This window comes from Silurus meridionalis, chromosome 11 (assembly GCF_014805685.1).
Source record: "Silurus meridionalis isolate SWU-2019-XX chromosome 11, ASM1480568v1, whole genome shotgun sequence".
Taxonomy (NCBI): Eukaryota; Metazoa; Chordata; class Actinopteri; order Siluriformes; family Siluridae; genus Silurus; species Silurus meridionalis.
The window spans coordinates 17,575,831-17,598,504 of NC_060894.1; the positions used below are offsets into that span (position 1 = coordinate 17,575,831).

At 35.6% G+C, this 22,674-nt stretch overlaps 1 protein-coding gene across 29 annotated transcripts in view; it reads right to left on the reverse strand.

The window, feature by feature from the left end:
• Window positions 1-22,674, reverse strand: part of dlg2 (discs, large homolog 2 (Drosophila)) — a 243,802-nt gene that overhangs the window by 214,864 nt on the left and 6,264 nt on the right. For 28 of the 29 annotated variants that reach the window (XR_006927309.1, XM_046861013.1, XM_046861036.1 and 25 more), the window contains exon 4: window positions 3,059-3,216. Coding sequence is in view for 28 of the 29 variants with exons in the window: in XM_046861013.1 (XP_046716969.1) it covers window positions 3,059-3,216 (158 nt within the window). In the remaining variant the exon portion in view is untranslated. Of the gene's footprint in view, window positions 1-3,058; window positions 3,217-7,176; window positions 7,266-22,674 lie in introns of those variants that run through there. The other variant, XM_046861019.1, reaches the window with a different exon arrangement.

Sequence of the window (22,674 nt, forward strand, 5' to 3'; positions counted from 1 at the left end):
GAAATCTGACAAGATCACTATTGCTTATTATATTTCCTCCAAATGTGGTGGATTGAACGTTTCACAATTCTTGAATGAAGATGCTAGGCATTTGATTTCCACACGACTGCAAAGATTGATGGATAAAAAGAATCTGTCAATGACTGCATGTCCAGTTATGCCCCTGGCAGTTGGACAACATATGTACTGAATGTGGTGCTACTGGGACTTGATCACACCTTGGGCAAAATCCATCCTTGGAGAAATATACATTGATTTCCCAGATTAGTCCCCAATTCCCAGCTTCTATTATTATATCTTGTTTCTTAATTCAGTTCCAAAAGGCTTCACCAAATATTTCTAAAGAATAATCAAAATAAGAGCAAAAAAAAGGTTAGGTAGGTTAATTTCTATTATTAATGAGCATTTAAGAGACCAGGAACAATCACTGACACTTCTGTTGCTGTCCTAAAATCACTGAATCCAATACTACAGTGAGGACTTCTGGTTGTCGTGAAAAAAGCACATACCATTCAAGTGAAAAAATCTAAGTGCAATGGGATTTCTGTGGAATTAATGAGAAATTCAAAATATCAGGACTCATAAACATTATGCATAATACATGAAATCTCACACACACTCTTTGCATAACATGATGCTTTCATTTGAAGTGTAATACCACACACACACACACACACACACACACACTGCATTGCCCAGATAACATAAAACGCAGCTAGGCTAACCACTAACATAAAACTTAGTGAGCAAAAACAAGCTAAAATATATATATATATTTTGCTAATACAGAAGCAGGTTTAGATGAAATGCCATCCTTTATTGAGACTGATAAATGCCAGATATTTGATTGTTAAGTTAAAATGTTACGTCAAAAATGCTGATTCTCCCACATCGCCGATTCTTTGTTTCAATTAATTTGCATTCATCTATGAGAAAAATCTTTAACTAAGTTTAGACAAAACATACAGTAACAACAGTTAAAGGGTTCAATAAGTCAAAAATTATGTTTTGGGCTGTAAACACTAGAATGATAGTATAATCTATAAAACAGTTTTAGAGACATTTATTTTCATTTTAATAATATACATGAACTTTTTGCTGTTCTCAATAGTAAGCCCATCCTTTAAGCTTAAGTTCACTTGGATTTGTTAGGGGGTGTGGTGTGACTCAAATATTATTGGCTAAATGTGTTACTTCAGCATGTCCTCCCTTACGCCAGATATATAGGGCTAGATAATCTGGAAAATTCATGTTTCAACATAGGATTTGCCACATGGTAGCTTTGACCAGATATTATAATTGACAAAACAACTGTTACCATTCTGGAATGTAAAATTTTGCAATAATAAATTGCTCTAAAGTCTTAAAGATTTTAAAGCCAGATTGACTTTATTAACAAGGTAACATAACCGAGTAATGTTTGCAAACACCACTCCAAAATCCAGTTTTGCACTCACATATATACAGTATCTCACAAAAGTGAGTACCTAGATAAAAGTAAAAAGAGTCTAGATTAACATGGCAGAGGTAGAGCTGCATCATTTGTATTTTTCTGTCAAAGCCAGTGGTACTTTGTGCCTGCCATTTTAATATATAGTACATCACTATACAGCATGTTAGTCTGAAGAAGAAGAAGAAGAAGAAGAAGAAGAAGAAAAAGAAGAACACAATAAGGATTGTTCAAAATTTGAATAGCGATAGTCATTGATTTTCTCCACTGGTCTGAATGCAAAATGTGACCTGAGAAATTAACGAATCATCCGTGTCGTCTCTCGACAGGAAACAATAAGCAATAAAACAATATCGCTGCTTATATCAAATTATGATATTTTTACTAGTAAAAGAGATAAAGCAGACCCCTCTGACTGTTACAAAGAGCTGACACTGAAAACTTCTTCCATACATCTTAAACATCTTAAACATGTTCAAGATTTGAATCGCATCAGCTTCAGTTATATGGAGATGCACATCCATAATCTCCACAAAAGAAAAACGGACCACATCAAAATCAATTATGTGAATGACCTGTTACCTGTATGCCTACTAGAACAAAAACTCTTTTTATGTATTTAAGATGACACTAGACTCATAGTCATTAATAAATCAGAAAATTAATAAAACATTCTGAGCAAATATATGAGAATTCAACTGTATTATTTTTTCGTGTGTCTATTACAATCCTGTCCAATTATAATGGTCATGGATTTACTATGTACAAATGTTTGAAATAATGCATCGCAGAAGCCAAGGCAGTAATTACTAAATAAAAATTTTACGTAAATAAAATTAATAAAAACTGAAAAATAAAGAAAATGGTGTATGCATGCATTAGTTTTGTTTAGCAGTACTGTCATCTAACCGTCGCAGGCAAGTTCACACTGTTATGATCTGTTGTTTTTGCACAGGGACGCAGATGGAGTCTGTGGAACTGGGGGGGCTCAGGGTGTCCCTAAGGCTGTTGGTAACACACTAGCTGTTCAAACTGTACAAGAAAATTCGGGGGTGAAATTGGCCCGTGGTGGCTGTATATCTTTTCGGCATAATGACATAAGACTTATTTGAGCTGGTGTGATGTGTGGGCTTCAATATACTTGAATGTAAATTACTGACATGTTCATTCATATTTTAGGTTAATCAGGATGACTCACAGCAGCTCGAGAACATCCTGTGTACTTTCTGCCTCTGTAATGATTTCTATTTTTTCTTACCTCCAGCAAAATAAAAATAAAAATCCTGCAAATTTTAAATAATACACTCGATTCTGACTTCTGGCCCTTAATTTAAATGCACTCAGCATCGTCAGCTGACCATTGATTCAGAAATAAAGACCTGGCAGGCTTTATCTGAGGTGGTGATGGCATTGGAGTGGGATTTTTCTTTCTTTTTTTTTTCTTGCCATCCAGAGATTGCCTCCACACTTACATTAGAAGAGCAGCAGCACGTTTGGACCAGTTTCAGACGAACAGGAGAATCCTCTTGATGCCTCTTCACGCAATATGCCGCTGTAGATCGGTGTGTTGCGTATGTGAGCATGTGTGTTTGTATGTTTTTTCCTCACCTTCGGCTGTAAGCAAGCAGGCTGTGGGTGTGTGTTCGGGAAGCCGGGGCTGGCAGATGACTTTTCGCACTGCTCTGCCATGTGCTTCACCTCCTCCAGTTTCTGCTCACAGCTCTTATGAGAGTTCAACAGGGTCACTTCATAAAACTCCTGAATATCTAGGAGCGAAACAACGGGACAAAGAGACACGTTTGTGACTTCGCACATAGATTTTCACGTTGCATGATTTTACTGAAATAATAATAAATTAATGAACAGACTAATCCTCTCACCAGTAGCACCCCAAATTAAAGCAGTCAGTTTATCCAGTTAGAATTTAATCATTTTAAATAAATAGTGTGAGATAAAGAGGTAGAAAAAAGAGAGAAAAACAGAAAGAGAGAGAGCCGTGAGAAAGCTGTTACTTTTTTGTTCAATTTTTAATAGTGCGCTTCCCTGGAACTGTAACTCCACCCTCGGATTAAGCCCCAGAATAATCCCCTCACTGCCAAAACACCAAATGAAATGCAGGCAGTTTATTAGATTGATGTGTCGTTGCCTAAATAAAGAGCTGCATTTAGAGTTAGAAAGCAGAAAGAGGGCTACAGACTGGAGATTTAACCACAGGGCTATAAGCTGATTAATTTGAGCTCTTCAGACAGATGTGTGATTAGGAATACATTTAAAGCAAGTTCATGCACATGCTTTTAATAAATTACAAAAAGATACAGGAAATACAATATATATCAGAATAAAATCTGAAAACTTTATTGATTCAACAGGGAAATTAGTAGGTCCCAGTTACTCACATTACAAATAAAGTAAAAATAAATAAATAAATAAAAAAAGAATCAAAAATATAATATACTTATTAAGATATATATAAGGAATAACATTAAAACATTATAACATTATGACTGGTAAAGAGAATAACACGGATGTGTTAGAAGCAGGAAAAATGGGCAAGTGTAAGGATTTGAGCGAGTTCAACAAGAGCCAAATTGTGATGGATAGACGACTGTGTCAGAGCATCTCCAAACTGCAATTCTGATCACGGTGTATAGTACAGATGCTTTACAATCAATGAATTTCCAATCTTATTGGAATATACTGTACAAATGTGTAGCTCTTTTTTAAGGCAACATACCTTAATAGCACTGAGATGTGATTTATATGGGTTATACATGTTCCAGCATTTACACTTCAGTTTCGACACTCTTTACATACTTCACATTTTGCAAAAAAATTTATAAATACAGTTTATCACAGTGCTTAATTTATAATATTTTTATTGAAAAAAGTGTTCTGTTTCATTCCTATTATAATGTCAAGCAATCCCCATGGCTGCATCAGTGATAAATCGGAGATTTAATGGCTACACCAGATACTGTACTTTTAGCTCAGGCCTTATAAAATAGCTAAAATCTTTATATAGTGGACAATATAGTGAATAGGCAATAAAGACTGTTGATGGACTCAACACTTCCTTAGGATTTATCATGTTAGTAGGCCTGTCATGATAACTACGTTTGTTCAATGACATATTGTGCCGGAAATAATTGTGAGAAACGATAATATTGTCATTTTTAAGACCGTTTTATGCCACTGATACAATAATAACACGGTATAATAAAATAATAATGCAGGAGTGGAGGTAACAACAGTGGGGATTAAATGTAGAATGGGATGTTCAAAAAGCACATTCCTTTCTTATGATCAGGTGTCCACAACCTGTGTCCATAAAGTGTATATTGCATAGCATATTGTATCAGTTTATGTTTTAATTAAAATCTGTGCTGGTGCTTGCAATACACCATGCATTCAAACGCACATGTTTTGAATTTAAATGTGTAAATGGCTAAAATGTTGGTGACATTCATTCTTATGCAAACAAACCTGTATGGAAACACAATGGGCAATCTCAAGGCCATCTGATATAATTAAGGTCATGTCCATACATTGTACAATTAGTCGATAATGTAATTAGCATGCACATAGTGAGGCGTTAATAATGAAATTGCATGCTTCATTATTCAGGTGTTATACCCAATACTCTTAGTTTCTGCGTACTAATCAGAAGATTGTGTGGGACTTACACAAAGGTAATATTTTTTCAACACCACTGGTAGAAAGCTTCTTGTAACCAGAATATCATTATGAAATAGTTTGGGGTTATTTTATTACGTTCAGGAGTTAAATCAGAGACGAAGCTCAGTGGTGAAAGTGTTTTCTATTGTTGTACTTCTAGTCAGAAGGTTGTGAGTTCAAATCATAGCACCACTAAGCTGCCACTGCTGTGCCTTTAACCAACCCTTATGAATGAGATTATCGTAGGTTACTCTTGATTATGCCATTTGGGGGATGCCCTTATCCAGAGTGACCTACAAATATCTCATTCATACCACTGCTCAGTTGTATGAATCCAGTCACTGGTTGCGACACTCAAAACAAGGCATTTTTCACTTTTGTAAGCTTCACGCTTTTTTCCACATTTACATCTTGAAATGATGTGCTTTATCAAGTGTTGTTTTGCAAACGGCAAAATAATGAGGGTGGAAACCACATTGTTAAAACATTTAGATCATTGAAGACATATTGCCAGGAATTATTGTGAAATTAACTAGTCCTATTCATGAAGTCGTATTCTGGCAATATAATATACACCTATTAGATGCTTGACTTCCTATTTATATATAATCAGAGTTCTCTTTTTTTTTATTACTTTTTAATTTTTATATTGTACTGACTTTCACACAAAGAAAAAAGCTTGGTGTGTGGATCTGAATTTTTAATCCCCCATAATCCATCTGAATACTTTATATTATTACAAATATCAAAAGATCTTGTATAATTCATTGTATATCATTTAAACTCTAAATAGGCCATTATTGGACTATTTTTGCTCTTCTAGCTTTAATGTTTTTAGCAAAGTTTAAATCTTTTTAGGTTTTTTTAAATAATAGAATTAAGGTTTCCAAGTTCTCGATTTTGACTTTCCTCGTCAGTATGCATTGACAACTGCCTGTAGCTTCACACCAGTTTCATAGGAACAATGGTTTTTGTTAAAACCCCAAATAAATACAGATGGAGCAGAATAAGTACATAATAAGCAGTTATGCTCTTTATATCCCCGGACATAAGTGCTGCATCCTACATTTCTTTTCCATCCTTATATGTTGTGGGAAAAAAAATTAGGCTAATACCCTGGCATTATTCTCTGTGAGCCAGAAGGCTAAGATCCTGTAAAGATAAATATTTAGAGAAGCAGACAGAAGGTTTAGGAAATCACAGTCACTAGAACAGAGGATCTAAAGTAAAATCAGACTGTTACATTAAACCACAATGCATTTGGGATCAAATTCAGCTTCAAAAACAAAAATTCTATTTGTATCATATAAAGCTTTCATATGAATGGAGGACATCAGAGAAATGACCACCGGACACACCAAAACTGATGATTCTCTTGGATCCCATGACAAAACAACCACGATCCTTGCATTGAGTTTTCAAACTGGCAAGTACCCAAAAAGGTTATGGGTTAAAACGACTTAGACTGATGCGACATAAAAACGAGGCAAATCTGTTGTTAGAAGTGCACAAGGGCCTTGTTTGTTCCGATTAGAGGAAAGCTGCTCTGAGGTCAGAACCATATTGCAGCTGGGGCAGAACAAAGCAGCTATTCTCCTTCTTCTTCTCCTAAGCATCTCTGCAGGGGGGCAGAGCGAAAACGAGTGCGTTCATTTGCATTTAAATATAGCCTAATGACATCTAACGGCTTTCACCCACAATCGGCCAGCTGGTCCGAGAAGCCCAGCACACAGGATGTGCTTCAGAGCAAATACGGGGAACACTTTGACATTTGAACATGCAAAAGAAGAAAAACTCCAAACACTTGCGACGAAGAATTGGCATTAGAGGAGTGGAGGCATGAAATACTACCAAGTACCACAATTTATGCAAATCCCCACTCTCAGAGAAAAGCAAGAGAAACTTCAGCTAGAAAAAACACACAAGTACAATGTTTTCAGAACAAACAGTAAATGAAAGGAGAGTTGTATTGTGATTACACAGCCCTGGATAAAATACAACTCTTGTCCTGCATAAAGTGCAAAATATGCAAACAATTGTACTGAACTTACAAGTGAAGAGAAACTTCGCTGATCACCATGGACATGTCGAGTGGAACCTGTTCACTGAAGCGGTGTGATGAGGGTTTTGTGTGTGTGTGTGTGTGTTAAAGCTTGCAGGCTGTGAGCTGCCTGCCTAATCCTCCCAGAGGCCTCTGTGCAAATCAGACAATGACCTTACACCCCACATGGTAGTCCCCACACACACACACACACTCACACACTCACACACACACTCACACACACCGCTGCACTAATATTTTGTTCAGAAACACACATTCTCAAAAAGCTTATGACTTGATCATCTCTAGACTTCTGCTCAGTCTGCAATACCATCATCCCTGGGCTTGAATAAAGGAAACACATCACAGTGGGTTATTGTTCAGAAGGTCAGGGGTTCAAGCATCAGGTGTTCTTGGTGGTATCTACTTAGCACAAACATACAGTTCAGCATCAGCTTAATTGCAAGCAGAACATTTTGAGAATAATAAATGATGGAAGAAACTCCTCACTCCCAACTTGTTCGCAGACCTCCTGACCTTATTTGCATGATGTTTTTAAAGTATTTGAAAAGAAGGTTTTGGGCTTATAATTGTAATAGATATAAACCATATCATTCTATTAATAGATTGGTGTGCTAAGAGTAACATTAGAGTCATAAAATGAGTTTATTAAGCAGGAGTCTTGTGAAAAAAATATAATAGGAACATTATAGTCATAATAAATCATAGTACTTTGGATACTTAAGTACATTTTACTCAAGTGAAAGTTTAAAGGGAGCCCTTTTACTTTAACTGGAGTAATATTTTACTGAGGGTTAGGGTTAACCAGAGGTAATATTGTACCTCTACTTTAACTCAAGTACATGGTTTGTGTACTTTGACCACCACTGTTTTTCATTAAAGCATATGTAATGTTAATCACATTTTCAGATGACATTTCTGTGAGTGATCAAAGCTCGATGCTCTTCAACCTACAGAACGAGATGCACATTCAAGAACCTCACCATCTTCCTACACCGTAGTCATCCTCGATATGACATGCAACCCTGCTCTGATACCCTGCAACCAGCACTAATTACTGTTTATAGCTGTAACCGAGGCTGGTTATAGAAATAGCTGACATCTATTCCAACACTTCAGCAGTAAACAGTTAGTGGAGCTGCAGCTTTGCTCAGTAGAGCATCACGTAGTGGACTGAGAACACGATAAATCCTATTTAAGGGTTTCTGAGCAAAAGAAAGAAAGGTCAGAGACAATGGGTTTTCGTTTAGAGGGAAATTAATTAATCTGCATCAAATCATGAGGTCGTAGCCATACAGTGGAAGCATCCCAAGGGCAGACCCTTTTCCTGCCCTGCTGTCTCAACCATGACAGATGAGCACTATATCTAAATTGGGGGGGTGGTCAAACCCATATTGCAATACCATGTGAAAGTCCATACACGTGTAATATCAGTCATTACGTCCCTGCCAAATGAAATCGATATGTTTTTTATTAATTCTATGTTTCTGGTAAAAATCTTATTATCATATTATTCATTATAATTATAATATAGTAATCCATAATTAATACATTTTAGACATTTGAAAAACCTGATTTGCAGTACATTCATACTGGAGAACTGACATGGCTTTATCTCTAAAGATTATAACTAAGGCCGATGTGATACGATTCACCCCTATTACGATGCAGTGTGATCCGATTCAACACAATGTAATCCAATGCAATAGGATGCAATGGAAAAAATACAATGCTTTGCAATTTAATAGGGTACAGATAGTTTTTTTTTTTGGTTTAGACAGACAGCAAATCATAAATTGCCTTCTTACTTCTAATGCATTGCCCTTTCACAAACAAAAAATAGGAAAAATTCAGTTCAACCAGATGTTCTTTTTCTGTTCTGTCTCCAGGAAGATACAGCTCTACCTCTGCCATGGTAATCTGTATTCTTTGTGACTCTCAGGACACGCCTCGGTCTCACGCATTGGTGCTGAGAAAACACGCTTGAGAAACAATCATATCATATAAAATGTTGGTCACATAATATGGGTCACTTTCTTAACAATAGAAATATAGCGCAGCTACTAATAATTATATATACTGTATAAATAAATCTTTTTTTACCGATGCAAATATGTAAAGAGTGATGCATCGCGATACAAATGCCAACTTGTATCCGGTGCATCACATCGTTAACTTTTATGCAAATGCACTGATGCGAATCAGTAAACCTTCCATCCCTAGTGTGGCTTAGATCACTGAACACACATCTCAGCAAGCTAGTATAGGATTCGCTTGTGGACTCCATTGTATGCTGTGCACCACACAACAACGTCGGTTACAGGAGCTCTTGAAAGTTAACATACTTTGTAACCAATTCAATAGAGTAAGTTAATGAGTGTGTGGCTTACTTCTGAATATGGATGACTAGTTTATAATGTTGTTATTTGAGCAATGGGCAAACTCAATGTGTTTTAATTTGACTTTAATTAGATTTTATCTGTATAGGGCTTTTAACATTGGGCAAAGTAACAGAAATGAATCAATTCAGAATGTGCAGTTCAAATGAGTACATTTATCTCTTTAAACATTCCCTAATGAGCAAGCCAGAGATGGCTGTGGCAATTCAAACAGTCCCTGTGACGATAAGAAGAAACCTTCACTGGAACCAAATCCAAAAGGGAACCCATCCTCACTGGATGACTCTAGTGCAGTTATAAACAATTGAGCCTTGATTGCTGTTTGTTGCATTCGCAAACCTGAAGTTATCAAAAGTGTGTGCAGACCAATGTCATCTTTCTGGTTTCTAAGTTGTACAATCCACAGTAGTCTCATGCATCTATAGACTGTCCAAGTTGGGTTATCCTTAGCAGCAGTTAGACGTAGGCTATGATGATGAATCAGGCAGGTCTAGAGAACAAAAAAGCTCAGAATCACTGGTATCTTAGGAATCTATTTTCACTATAATGCTATACTATAATTTGTTAGCTCATTTCACGCAATTTGCCACTTTCCAGACACGAACTTGCCCTGTGAGTCACAAAGCAGCTACCACTCAGAGATGATAAAGGCTCATGATGTTTGCTTCATCTGAGACACAAGCTTGAACTGTTGCTCATGCTAAATCACAGGAAAGCTGAACGCATGGTAGAACTGCCCTCTTCTCCATACATGACCTCACATATGCCTATGATTTATGAAAAGCCTTTCTTTCCACGAGACTCCTAGATGTGTAATTAAAATGCATGTATATGCAAGAGTTTTTATTAATTTGTTGACACCCAAAGAGTTCATTTGATGGTTACAGTATATAAATAATATTGAAAAGGATTTATGGACACCTTATCATATTCCCCAAACAAAAGTTAGAAGCAAAAGAAATTCCATAGAATTTTTGTATGCTATAGTAGAGGTGCCCAAATATTTTTTCAATACAAAAAATCAATGGGCCAAAAGTATCCAAAACTGTATTATATTAAAAGTAAAGTCCCCCCTTTTTAATTAATTAATAATATTTATAAAGAAATAAATTACTTTGATCTGTTACCTAATGCAGTTTTATTTTTAACATTTTCTTGTTCCAGAAAAATAGAAACAATGTTCAGAGTCCAATGCCTAATACAGCTATAAGCAATACAGCAATATGTATGTAATATCAGTAACCTCTAAAAGTTTTTTTTTTTAATTGGGCTGCAGCTGACTTACTGACAACATCAGTATATTACGTAGATGAAAGTCAGTTAGTATGCATCTGTCAGGGATCCACCAGCCACACCTCCACTAGAACCACACATTCCTCCTAGCAGCTCCCCATCCTACAAATCACACACACCTGACACTTATTAGCTCACCCACTACATAAGCACACACTTCCAAGCACTCCCCAGCCGATTAGTCTGGTGAACATCACAGGACCTTAATGACTACCATTCCTATGGATGGGTCTCGTTGTGGATTTACTCTGTGGATTTGTCTCTTTGAGGATTCACTCTGTGGATTTATCTCATGGACTACTCTTTGCTGGTGTTTTCCTGTGTTCCCGTGTTTACAGCTTGTTTGGTTTCTCCACTTTCCCTATTTCATTAAAGCACCTCCGTTCTGTTGAACTTCGGCTTCTGCTTGTTCTTCCAGCCTAACAGCATCTCAGTTTACACACTCTCTCAATAATTTTGGCTGAATGATAAAAACCTGTGGAAATCTTTACCAAAAGAGTGGAGGTTACAGCAAAGGGAAATACATTTGATAATCCACAAACATGTGTAACATTTTATACTTAGTAGATGATGAGGCAGCATGAGTCTTCATAGTACTAATGTACATGTAAATTGGCATCAATCCCACAGGCATAAAACATGACCTCAGAATACAGAGGTAGCCACTGTGAAGGCATGTTAATAGCAAAAATCCATTTCCTGCTTTTTATTTCCACTGCTCATTTTTACAGTGTGATCTCAAGGTCACTTTTACTTAGTTGTGCCATTAATTGGCATTTAACCACTTATTTCACGTTCCAAACATGACTGAGAGCATGCTTAAGTAAAACAAAAAAAACGCACTGGGAATTTATCTGCTGTGTTTCCAAGACAACCACAACTTAGCCCTGTAAAAATTTTTTTTACAGATGAACAGCCTAAGCATGATCTTCCTCTCTTCCTCTCACTCTCACATAGGCTGAAGTTCAGCTTCTCTGCTGTTATATAACAGGTGGGTGGGTGGCTTTGTGATATTAATCTCAGCTTTTTTTCCCTACATGAGATTATTCCAGTGTGGGCAGGAGCCGACAAAAAACACACACGCATGCACAAACATCATCACATACACATTCTAACACTAATGAAAAAAACAAAAAAAACATTTATTTGTCTTATGAACTCTCTGTGCAGCAGGTATTACATATTACATACATAACATCGAATGTTACATACATAATATATAATAATGGGTATGTACTTTCGAGCAGAATGCCGTCAACCTACAGATAATATTGCTGATGTTTCAGAGCATATGAACAACCAGGAGCAACCATATGATGTTCTCTTTCAAATGATATACATAGATGTTCTCATACCAAAAGTTAAAACTCAATTGCTGCATTTTTCTGGTAAAATGAAATAGATAGATATATAATTGGATAAAGTAATAGAAAAAAAACTGTGGAAACACTAGTTCAAACACTTGGCAGTCTGGAGTCACCAGCTAAGCCTTGAGAATCATGCCCAAATAAACACCAACAACTGAGCTTTTTCACACTGTACTGCATTGTGCTACTCATTCATTAAAAAAACATATTCTTCTTCTTCTTTGGGCTGTTCCCATTAGGGGTCGCCACAGCGGATCATCCGCCTCCATACCCCCCTGTCCTGCACATTTCACCCAAACCACCTGCATGTCCTCCCTTACCACATCCATAAACCTCCTCCTTGGTCTTTCTCTTTTCCTCCTTCCTGGTGGCTTCATCTTCAGCATTCTCCTACCAATATACCCCATGTCCCTCCTCTGCACATGTCCAAACCATCTCAATCTCACCTCCCTCACCTTGTCTCCAAAACATCCTACATGCGCTGTCCCTCTAATAAACTTATTTCTAATCCTGTCCATCCTCGTCACTCCCAACGAAAACCTTATTCATTGAAAAACATATCACGAGAGAGCGTTTGTGTTTGTGTGTGTGTGTGTGTGAGTGTAGATTACATGCACCAGTGCTGCTTTTCTACTATTAATAATAATGAAGCTATTGGTGATAACTCTATCATTTTTTTTTTTTTTTTTATTTAACACTATCCTCTACAGTTATTCAGTTTCACCTTGTGTTTTTTTTTTGTTTTGTTTTTTTTAATCAAAACCATCATACGCATCATATACTACATGGACAAAAATATTTGGAAAACTGACTTTTTCAGCCGTAAACTGTTACCACCAAGTTTGAGGCAGGATGAACAGGGTGTCTTTGAGTTATTCTAAACAAATGGAATGGAAAGAGAAACGAAAAAAAAACTATGCCTAAATCAAGCTTATTATTTAAAACACTGGAGCTTCTGTCTCTAGCTGCAAATCCAGATCTGGAAAATGTGTGTTCCCATGGCGACTAGCAGAGAATTTGCTTTAAGCTCTATGGCAGGTATGCATGCTGGGCTCTGCTGTAGGATCGGATATTCATCAAAGCCAAAACAGTGAATCACAAAACAGAAGAACGGCAGACTGTCCTTTTCACATTTCCTATGAAGAGATGAGAAACTGAGAAAAAAGTAAATAAAAAACATTCATGTGATGGCATGACATCAACTCCAGCACATCATAATATAGTGCTGGATATATTCGACTTCTGGAAAACAGCTTTGGGTGGAAGGATGAAAAAACTTTCTGACAGAACTCAAACGTAGTCCACAAAAACACTATAGTGCCCTCTGGTGGTAAATACTGTGCTGAAATAAATACAGTCTAATTGAAATGTACTTTTACTTAGTGAGGGACTAATAAATTACACAACTGGCCATCATAATTTAGCTCAGATATCACCAGCTACCATATTAATGTGGTGTAGTCTGTGCTGATTCGGCTGGAGATTAAATATATCCAAACTGAATCAAATTAATTAAAAGGCAATGAGCATTTTTGTCACTGGTATTAAATAACTACAGGATCAACGCAATAAAGAAGTTTATGATCATAAAATAGTCAATGTATTACATTTTCAAAAAGTATAACATTTTATTTTAAATAATGTTTAGTCTATGCATGGTTGTAATGTCATTCATTTCCACAAGGTGGCAACATTTTCCTTTTTAAAGTAAACAGTGATGAGATCATTTTAGTGACTTGGTTCACAATGAACGAATCTTTTTGAGTCATTTAGTTGATTGTGTTCCTTTGTTCAGAAATGAAATAAAATGTTATATTTTTAATAAGCAGATCCTCCAACACGTCTACATACACGAAATTTGACTATAGTTGTGATGCTTTGTTTTTCCACATCCAGAAGAAAATGAACAAATTACTCTTTGAGATGACTCGTTCTTTTAAATCACATTAAAAATGAACGAATCATTCATGAAAGCCCCATCACTAGAAAACACAAAGTACTTCATGTCTAAAGTTAATAGTAGACCAAGAGCAGGTAAGCAGTTTGAGGTAATGGAGGAAAAGGTAAAGGAAACATTGCAGCATTTTTATACCTGCAGGTCATCATGGTTGGGCAAAGATACATCATAATGTATTTTAAAATAAAATACCAAATACCTTAACTTTAAGTGTATCAAAATAAACTACAATATTCAGCAGCCACACCATGTAAAAATAAACTACTGTATTTTTGTATTTAAAAAAAAAAATAAAAATACTTTTACAAGGGAGCATGAGCCTTCCATCAACTGGCCAATCTGATCTGTTCTTCACCTCAGTTGATTAAGTAAACGTTTGATAGCGACAGGTTTTTTTTGGTCGAGTCAGGAAATAAATCTGACATATGCAACCAGTTAACAGATCAAATATTCAAATACATAATCCCTGTGATCTCCCAGATGATTTAGTTTTAAAGTAACCAACAGTTTATTGTTGAACAGTTTGCAAATGACTCGTAATTGTATCCTAATTTAGTTACTTTGTGTTTGGTACCAAAGGGCTTCTTTACATCAGCAACACTGACTGTTATACATAAGAAGAAAACTAATGGCACCTGTTTTCATTGCAACTAGTTGCTAACTATAAAATAATAACAAATAATAATAATAATAAATATAATAACATATTGTGTGTCAGGCAGTCATTCATGCAATGGTATGTTAAATCATAATTCTACTAAACAATTTCAACTAAGGTACAATATTCGGCAATTAAATCAATTTTATTAATCAATCATTGGACACCTCATTTTCTGTTTTTGATCTCAACAGGGCAAACTACTAAGTAGGCACCAACAGAAGGGCGGATTTTTATGATGTCATCATGTCGACTTCTTATAAAATATTTTACAGTATTTTCAAACTACAAAAATACAAAACACTGTTTAAATTAAATTAAGTCAAAATACATATTTGAAATACAAGCATCATAAATACTGCCCATCCCTGCAGGTCAGGATGTACCTCCTACAGCAGGTAAGAGTAAAGAGAAAATGTGAAGCATCTGAGTTCATCCGACATCTAAACAAGGTGTAAGTCTGAATCCACTGTCTATGAATGAAGACTATTCTCCTCCACACACACAACACACCTAAGGCCTATGTAGCATAGCCAGTCCAACAGTTAGCATGTCTTTAGGAGGTGGAAGGAAACCTGTGAACCCAGAAAAAACATACTGTAGGCACTGAAAGTCCATGGACAGCAACCCTCCACAGACCGGCTTGAACCAATGAGCTGAGAGAACAGCAAAGCACAACTCTCCCACTCGCCCACATCACCTCAGGAGAATTCTCAAAATGAATAGAAATCTACGCCTGTTCCTGCCAATAAATTAACCAAAGGCCACATATTGAGTTTGATGTTCCCACAACTGATCATGTTGTGGGCTTAAGTTACAGAATTTGTGGCCACAGCCTCTGTGTATGAGATAATTAGGAAAATTTGATGTTCACATGTGTGTGTTTATAGGCTGCTACTGTTTTAAATCGCATAAAAAAGAGACTAATTATTGCATCCTCCTAAAGTGGAGAACTACGAGCTTTCCTGAAATTCTAGAAACTCATACTGTCTTGTGGTTGATATTAAAATCTCTCTTCTTTTTGTCTTACTAATTCAGTCTCTCTCTCTCTCTCTCTCTCTCTCTCTCTCTCTCTCCTTCTCCTGTCAGGGAAAGCCATCCCTGGAGAGAAATTATTTAATTACGACTTAGCAGCAGAGAACAAAAAGCCTCCTCGTGGGACAGTGGCTCTGTTGAAACATGAGTGCAGAGCCATAGCCACACTATTACAGGGAGCAGCATCCAACCTTGTTCATCTGACAGTGACAAATGGAGCCCATTAAAGATCTCTGTGCAACAAATTGGCAGGCTGAAGTCGGGTTCCCGAATGGGCAGAGTGTCAAACTGATCCAGATGAATAGGCATGATAATGGATACTTAGCAAATGAGTCTTGAAAAGAACGCCAGCTGTGATGATTGACAGAAGAGCCGTGATCTCTTTATAATAAAATAAACACAATGATTATACTTTCATAGCATAATTTATACATTTCATGCAGCTTAAAGGTAGGGCATGCAAAAAAGACCAACACACACTATATATTTATACATGAAGCAGCTACTGATGCGATACAATTCACCCCTATTACCATGCAGTGCAAATATGATGCTATGCAATTTAATATGGTACAAAAAGTTCGCTTTTATTTCTTTGGTTTAAACAGACAGCAAATTGTAAATTTACTTAAATACCTTCTGACTTCTAATGCATTGCCATTTCACAAACAGGCCTTTGTAGTGCAAAAAAAAGAAATGTTTTTTTATATTTTTCCTGTTCTGTCTCCAGGAAGATGCAGCTCTACCTCTGCCATGTTAATCTTTATTCTATGTGACTCGCAGGACACGCCTCGGTCTCAGTAGTGATACGTCATATTCACGTAGCAGCAGTGGTGCTGAGATAACGCACTCGAGAATAGATTAGCGAGGAGAAATTAATCTACATATAAAATAAAATCACAAATTATTGGTCACTTTATAAATGATAAAAGTATAGCACATCTACTAATAATTCTATATAAATGAATAATTGTATACAGATGCACATTTTACTGTAGAAAAATATATATTTTTTATAATTATTTGGAAAAAATAAAATTTTCATTTTGCAAATATAAGTTGTTTAAAATCAAGAATTAATTTATTTTTCTATTTTGATTTTATTAAATGTATTCTAACGTATAGGACTATACAGACAAAATAAAGTCTCCTAAATAGAGCTTTCCATTCGAACCTCGACCCCTTTTTCCATTTTTAATCCACTGGCTGGACTACAACAGCTTTGACTAGTCATTATGGACCTTCAGTCTGCACCCGCAGAACAGATTACATACACTCTAATGCCTCATAAGATGATTATTGCTATTTCAGGAAGCACTACTCACCCGTTATAGTTTAATGGTGCTTTATTGATTGTCAATAAGTAAAGGCTTACAGGCAGACAGGTCTTGAGTGTCCTAAACTGATTTAAAGAGGCAACCTTTAAGGCAGACATGAAGCATTCATGCTTACGGAGTACAATCTACTCAAATACAAAAATGATGATTTTGGGTAACATGTTAGTAAAATATCAGTGTTTATTCGCTTTATTCTAAAGACTTGCATAAAATATATATAGTGGGGTTTTTTTCAAACAGAACATGTAGTACAGCTGAAATAATGCCCTGAAAAGAAAATGGACTACTCATTTACAAGAAATATATTTCACTATAAGATAAATATGGTGGCAGATTTTAGAGAGGAAAAGCTTAGTGAGTTCAGACTGGAATAACCACACACGTTCAAGCTGATTAGAAAGTTAACACCAAATAATCACTCTTTACAAATGTAGTGAGCAGAAAAGTATATTAGCAAGCATTTCATTGAGGCTGGAGAACATCAACCGCAGAAAACCTTATCGGGTTCCACTCCTGTCAGCCAAGAACAGAAATTTGAGGCTACAGTGGGCACAGGCTCAAGAAAACTGGACAGTTGATGATTGATCAACCTGTACCCAGTCTTGCCATTTTCCTCTGGCCTCTTTCATCATTATAAGATTTCCTGCCACAGTACTGCCTTTCATTCAAAGTTATATTTTTAACTTTTAGAAGGAGCACTTTTAGATTTTAGCACATTTTAGAAACAATTGGTAAACTCATCTGATTATGCAAATTGCACCTGAAGACTTGAGAAGAATTTACTGAAGAAGTAAATAACATACCTAAGGTTTGTGATGAGCAAATTATGTTTTTTTGTTGTTGTATTTTAGTAGCCTTGACTACTTCTAAATAAAATGCAACGCATAATTCATGTAAAAAAAAATAGTAGTCAGATATTGCAAAGGACACTTTATTATTTTTTATAGAGAATATTAAACAATAATGTGGCTTGTTGTTGCTTTTATGGGTTTAAAATAACAAGCTTGCCATTGTGCCTGTGACGTTTTGCACAATTTGCAGTCAGCTCGGTTACTAATAGTAACAATGTCAGCAAAACTCTGATATTAATAATGCATGTTCAGAAGATACTAATTCTAGCATGAACTCCAGAGAACTGATGGCCAAATAACTCCATGTTCAGCTCTTCGTGCTGTTACTGATCAGGAAAGAAGAAACCCGAATATAATGTATGCATAACAAAGGAATGTGTACCATGAAAAACAGTATATATTATATATATTATAGATTTTAAACCTTCAATGCAACACACAGTTATATATATATATATATATATATATATATATATATATATATATATATATATATATATATATATATATATATATATATATACACACACCATAAAGCCCTTACTTTACTCACATATATAAAATAAATCCACCCATTTTTTAATGTGCAAAGTCTCAAATTAAGCATCAAAATCCACACTGATGCACATATCTGCCAATTAAAACTGTCCATGTGGAAACAGCAAAAGTTCTGTTTGGTGTCCTGATTATTAACGTAATATAAACACCATAATTACTTTTTTTATTAAACATTTACAAGAATATTTTGTCTTCATGCTCTATGTTGAGTATGGTTTCATAATAAACAAACATTTGCATAAAGCATCCATATTTGTACATGCCCATACTGATTAGAGCATTAAAAACTTGAAAAGTATTAATTTAACGTACATTTAGAACAGATAGAAATGTGTGAATAAGTTGTGATTATCAAAAGTTAACTCCCAATCATCATGCGATATATATATACACATATACAGTAATCCTGCAATCCGTAATATAGAAAACCACGATAAAACTTTGCACCCCAAAAATGCTATTTTGTGTATACAGTACTGTACTGTGTTAACATTTTACTTCATTTTATAATTAATTATTATTTTTTAATACAATTTATTATTTCAACATAAAACTCCATAAAAACAATTCCCTTTAAGTTTTTTGGTCTATCGTGCTATTCGCGAGAGACCTGGAAAATCTGCGAAACAAATTAGTTATGTGGCAAATGCAATTCCGCGATAAACTGGGGATTCGGACCGCTGTTATACTGTATATACATATATAAACTCTGTCTTTTATAGTTTTTGACAGGCACATACATGTTTCTTTTGTTTATAGTTAACAAACTAGGTAATTTAACAGTATGAACATTTACTTTGACCAACCAAATATAGAAATGTACAGATGTTATACTTTATTTTCATTGAAGAATCCTCTCTTCGCATGAATAACAGCTTTACACACTCTTAGCATCCGGACAGTTAAGTTTTTCATTCAGCTGAAATACTTTGTCATGCCTCTTGTAAAACTTTGCAAAAGTGTTCTTCACTCGTTGAACATTTCTACTTGAACCTTGCGATCCAGTTCATCACACAAGAAGTTAAATAGGATTTAGGTGCAGTGACTGGGCAGGCCATTCCAGGTTAGATAACACTCCAGCTGACTGTTTGCTTTCTCAATAATGCTTACAGAGCTTGAAGGTATTCTTCTGGTCACTGTCATGTTGTATGGTGAAGTTCAGTTCCAATAAGCCACAGTCCAGAAGGAATTGCATGGGGTTGAATTATGGAATGGTAGACATGTTGGTTGTTTCCCCACTAGGTGTTTCCCAACTTTTGACAGGAACCGTATATATTAAAGGTTGACTGATTAATAGGTTTTGCCAATTAATTGGCAATGATAGTTGATTGCAAGAACTATCAGCTATTCGTAAAAATACATACTGATAGTTTTTCCGGGTCGCGTTATACAGTAAGATAGTTTTTTTCATTTTAAATGTAACTGTTTTTATTTATTCAGTCTTACTCTTTGCTTCAGTTTGAATGCGTATTTTATTTTCCTCTGTATTTATTCATATCATTAATATATTTATGTTTATTTCATTTAGCACATTTTCATGATTGAATACTGTTTAAAAAACTATGGGTTGATTAATCAGTCATCGGCAAGTACGATCCAACCTAGCTATAGGTATCAGTAAAATCCACTATCAGTCAACCTCTAATATATATCATCCATTTTCAACTCTTTTGCTGTCATGTTAAATTAAGTTACATGAATAAAAAAAACTTTATACAGAAATAATGTTTAATTCACTAGAATGTCTATATTAAGCATTATTTTAAAATTGCTGTATGAAGTAGGGTTTTTTGCTTTAATGCTTAAACACAAATCACTTTCTTTGCTTTCATTACTTTATCATTTTTAGTAATACATGGTTATATTGTGCAGACCATGATACAGCTTCTTGAACACAGATTCCTGCATTTAAATACTTATATAAAAAAAAAAAAACTTGCAATGGATACTTTCTCTTTTCCCTTTAGCCTGATCAGATTCCTACTCCGTACTCCACCTTAAACCCTATCACCGGTTACTGTAATATTTAATGCAATAGAATATTCCCTACGTAGATCAAAACGCGTCTTCTTGTGTTTTATCTCATATTCACGCTACATGAGCAAGGAGAATTTCATGCTTTTCTCTGTTACACTGTATCTGTAAATAAATATGACAATAAGGATGACTTGACTTGAAAAAAATGTACATGTCTGCCAAAGACTCAAATTCAATTAGAAGCTTCTTCATGTGTCTGGTCGCTGAGTCTGGTCACTGAAATCAAAGTAGCCATCTTTCCACTGAGGAATATTTGACTCTGGTCTGGAAATAAAAGACTAAAGGCTACAGTTTCTACTGCTTTTTCCATTGAAGTGCCTCAGTCAGCAATATCAAACCCGACAACTATAAAAGTGATATGTCACATTCATAATGGCACAGGAACTGAAAATAGGTAGTGAAGTTTGTTACACAGGAGATACTTTGCATTGCTGTAAATAATAAACACTGTATAATTGGAAATTACTCTTTCAGACTGGAGCTGGATGCCTGCGTCAGTCCATGCGTCTAGACTTTTATTTCAGATTTGTCTAAATGTTTGTATTCGATAATATTCGAATGTGATGCGAGTGTTACTGGACCACAGGTTAAACGCAATCAGTAGGAGTAAACAACATTATGTAACAGTAGTAAGCACTCAGCGTGATGTGCGGCTTGAAACCTAGCTCAGCTTAAAAGCTTTAAACCGGAAACAAGTCCATGCACTGGTTTTGGCCCACAACATAAAGAGGGTTTGTAATGCTTTCAAGTAGCGTTATTACTCTGTCACATTGACTCAAATGGTGTGTGGTCAGATTGTTTCCTCAGCTTTGATGTTTTTGGATACATAATATGGAATATACTGTGTGTCACCTTTTTCTCACAGCCTTTCAGTTTAGAATGCTTTTTTAAGAAACATAATTTTTTGGATAGTGGTGGACAGTAACAAAGTAAATTTAATACGAGAATAAGGAACTAATCAAACACACAGCAATTCACCAATAAGGTTAGAGTGCACACTGTTTTGAACTTGTTTCGATTGCCACTTGCTGCCAGTTCAGCATCAGTTCAACAGCAAACAGAACATTTTGAGAAAAATAAATGACTCTAATATGCCTTTTTTTTTAGTAGTTGAACAGAAGTTCTGGGTTAATTAGTTTTTTTATAGGTATCAATCAATGTTTGATTAATTACTTTATTTTATTAATAGATTGGTGTGCTAAGAGTAACATTAGAGTCTTAGAGTTGAATAAGTAAAAGTCTTGTAACAAAAATGATAAGAGGACATTCTAGCCCTAATGATTAATAGTACTTTGGATACTTAAGTACATTTTTAAGGCATAAACATTTGTACTTTTACTTAAGTGAAAGTTTAAAGGGAGCACTTTTACTTTTACTGGAGTAATATTTTGCCTAGTGTATCTCTACTTTAATCTTTGAGATTTTAATCCTGTTTTAATGGGTTGTGTTAGTATTTTATATGTGCTGCACACATCTGGAAAGGTAGTGTAAAATTTTATCTTTTACAAGTAGAAACAGTAACAATTGCTATATGTTTACTTTTCCAGCCATATGTGGCTCTGAAAAACTTTTACCCCAAAGTTGGAGGCACACGGTTGTATAGGATGCCTTTGTATGTGGTACCTTAAATTTTCCCTTCATTTGAACTAGGAGACCCGAAGTTGTTCCAGCATGACGAAGACAATGTGCATAAACTAATCTCCATGAAGATTTGGTTTACCTGAATTGGAGTGGAAGGATCTTCAGTGTCCTGCTATAGAGCACTGACCTCAACCCTACAGAACACCTATGGGATGAATTGGAAGACTAACTGCTCCCCAGGCCCTTCTCACCTCACCTACATCAGTACCTGACTTAACTAATGCTCTTGTGGCTGAATGAGCACAAATCTACACAAGCACACTTGGAACATCTTCCCAGAAGAGTGGACCCTATTATAACAGAAAATGAGAAATAAATATGGAATGGGATGTTCAAAAATCTATATATATATAT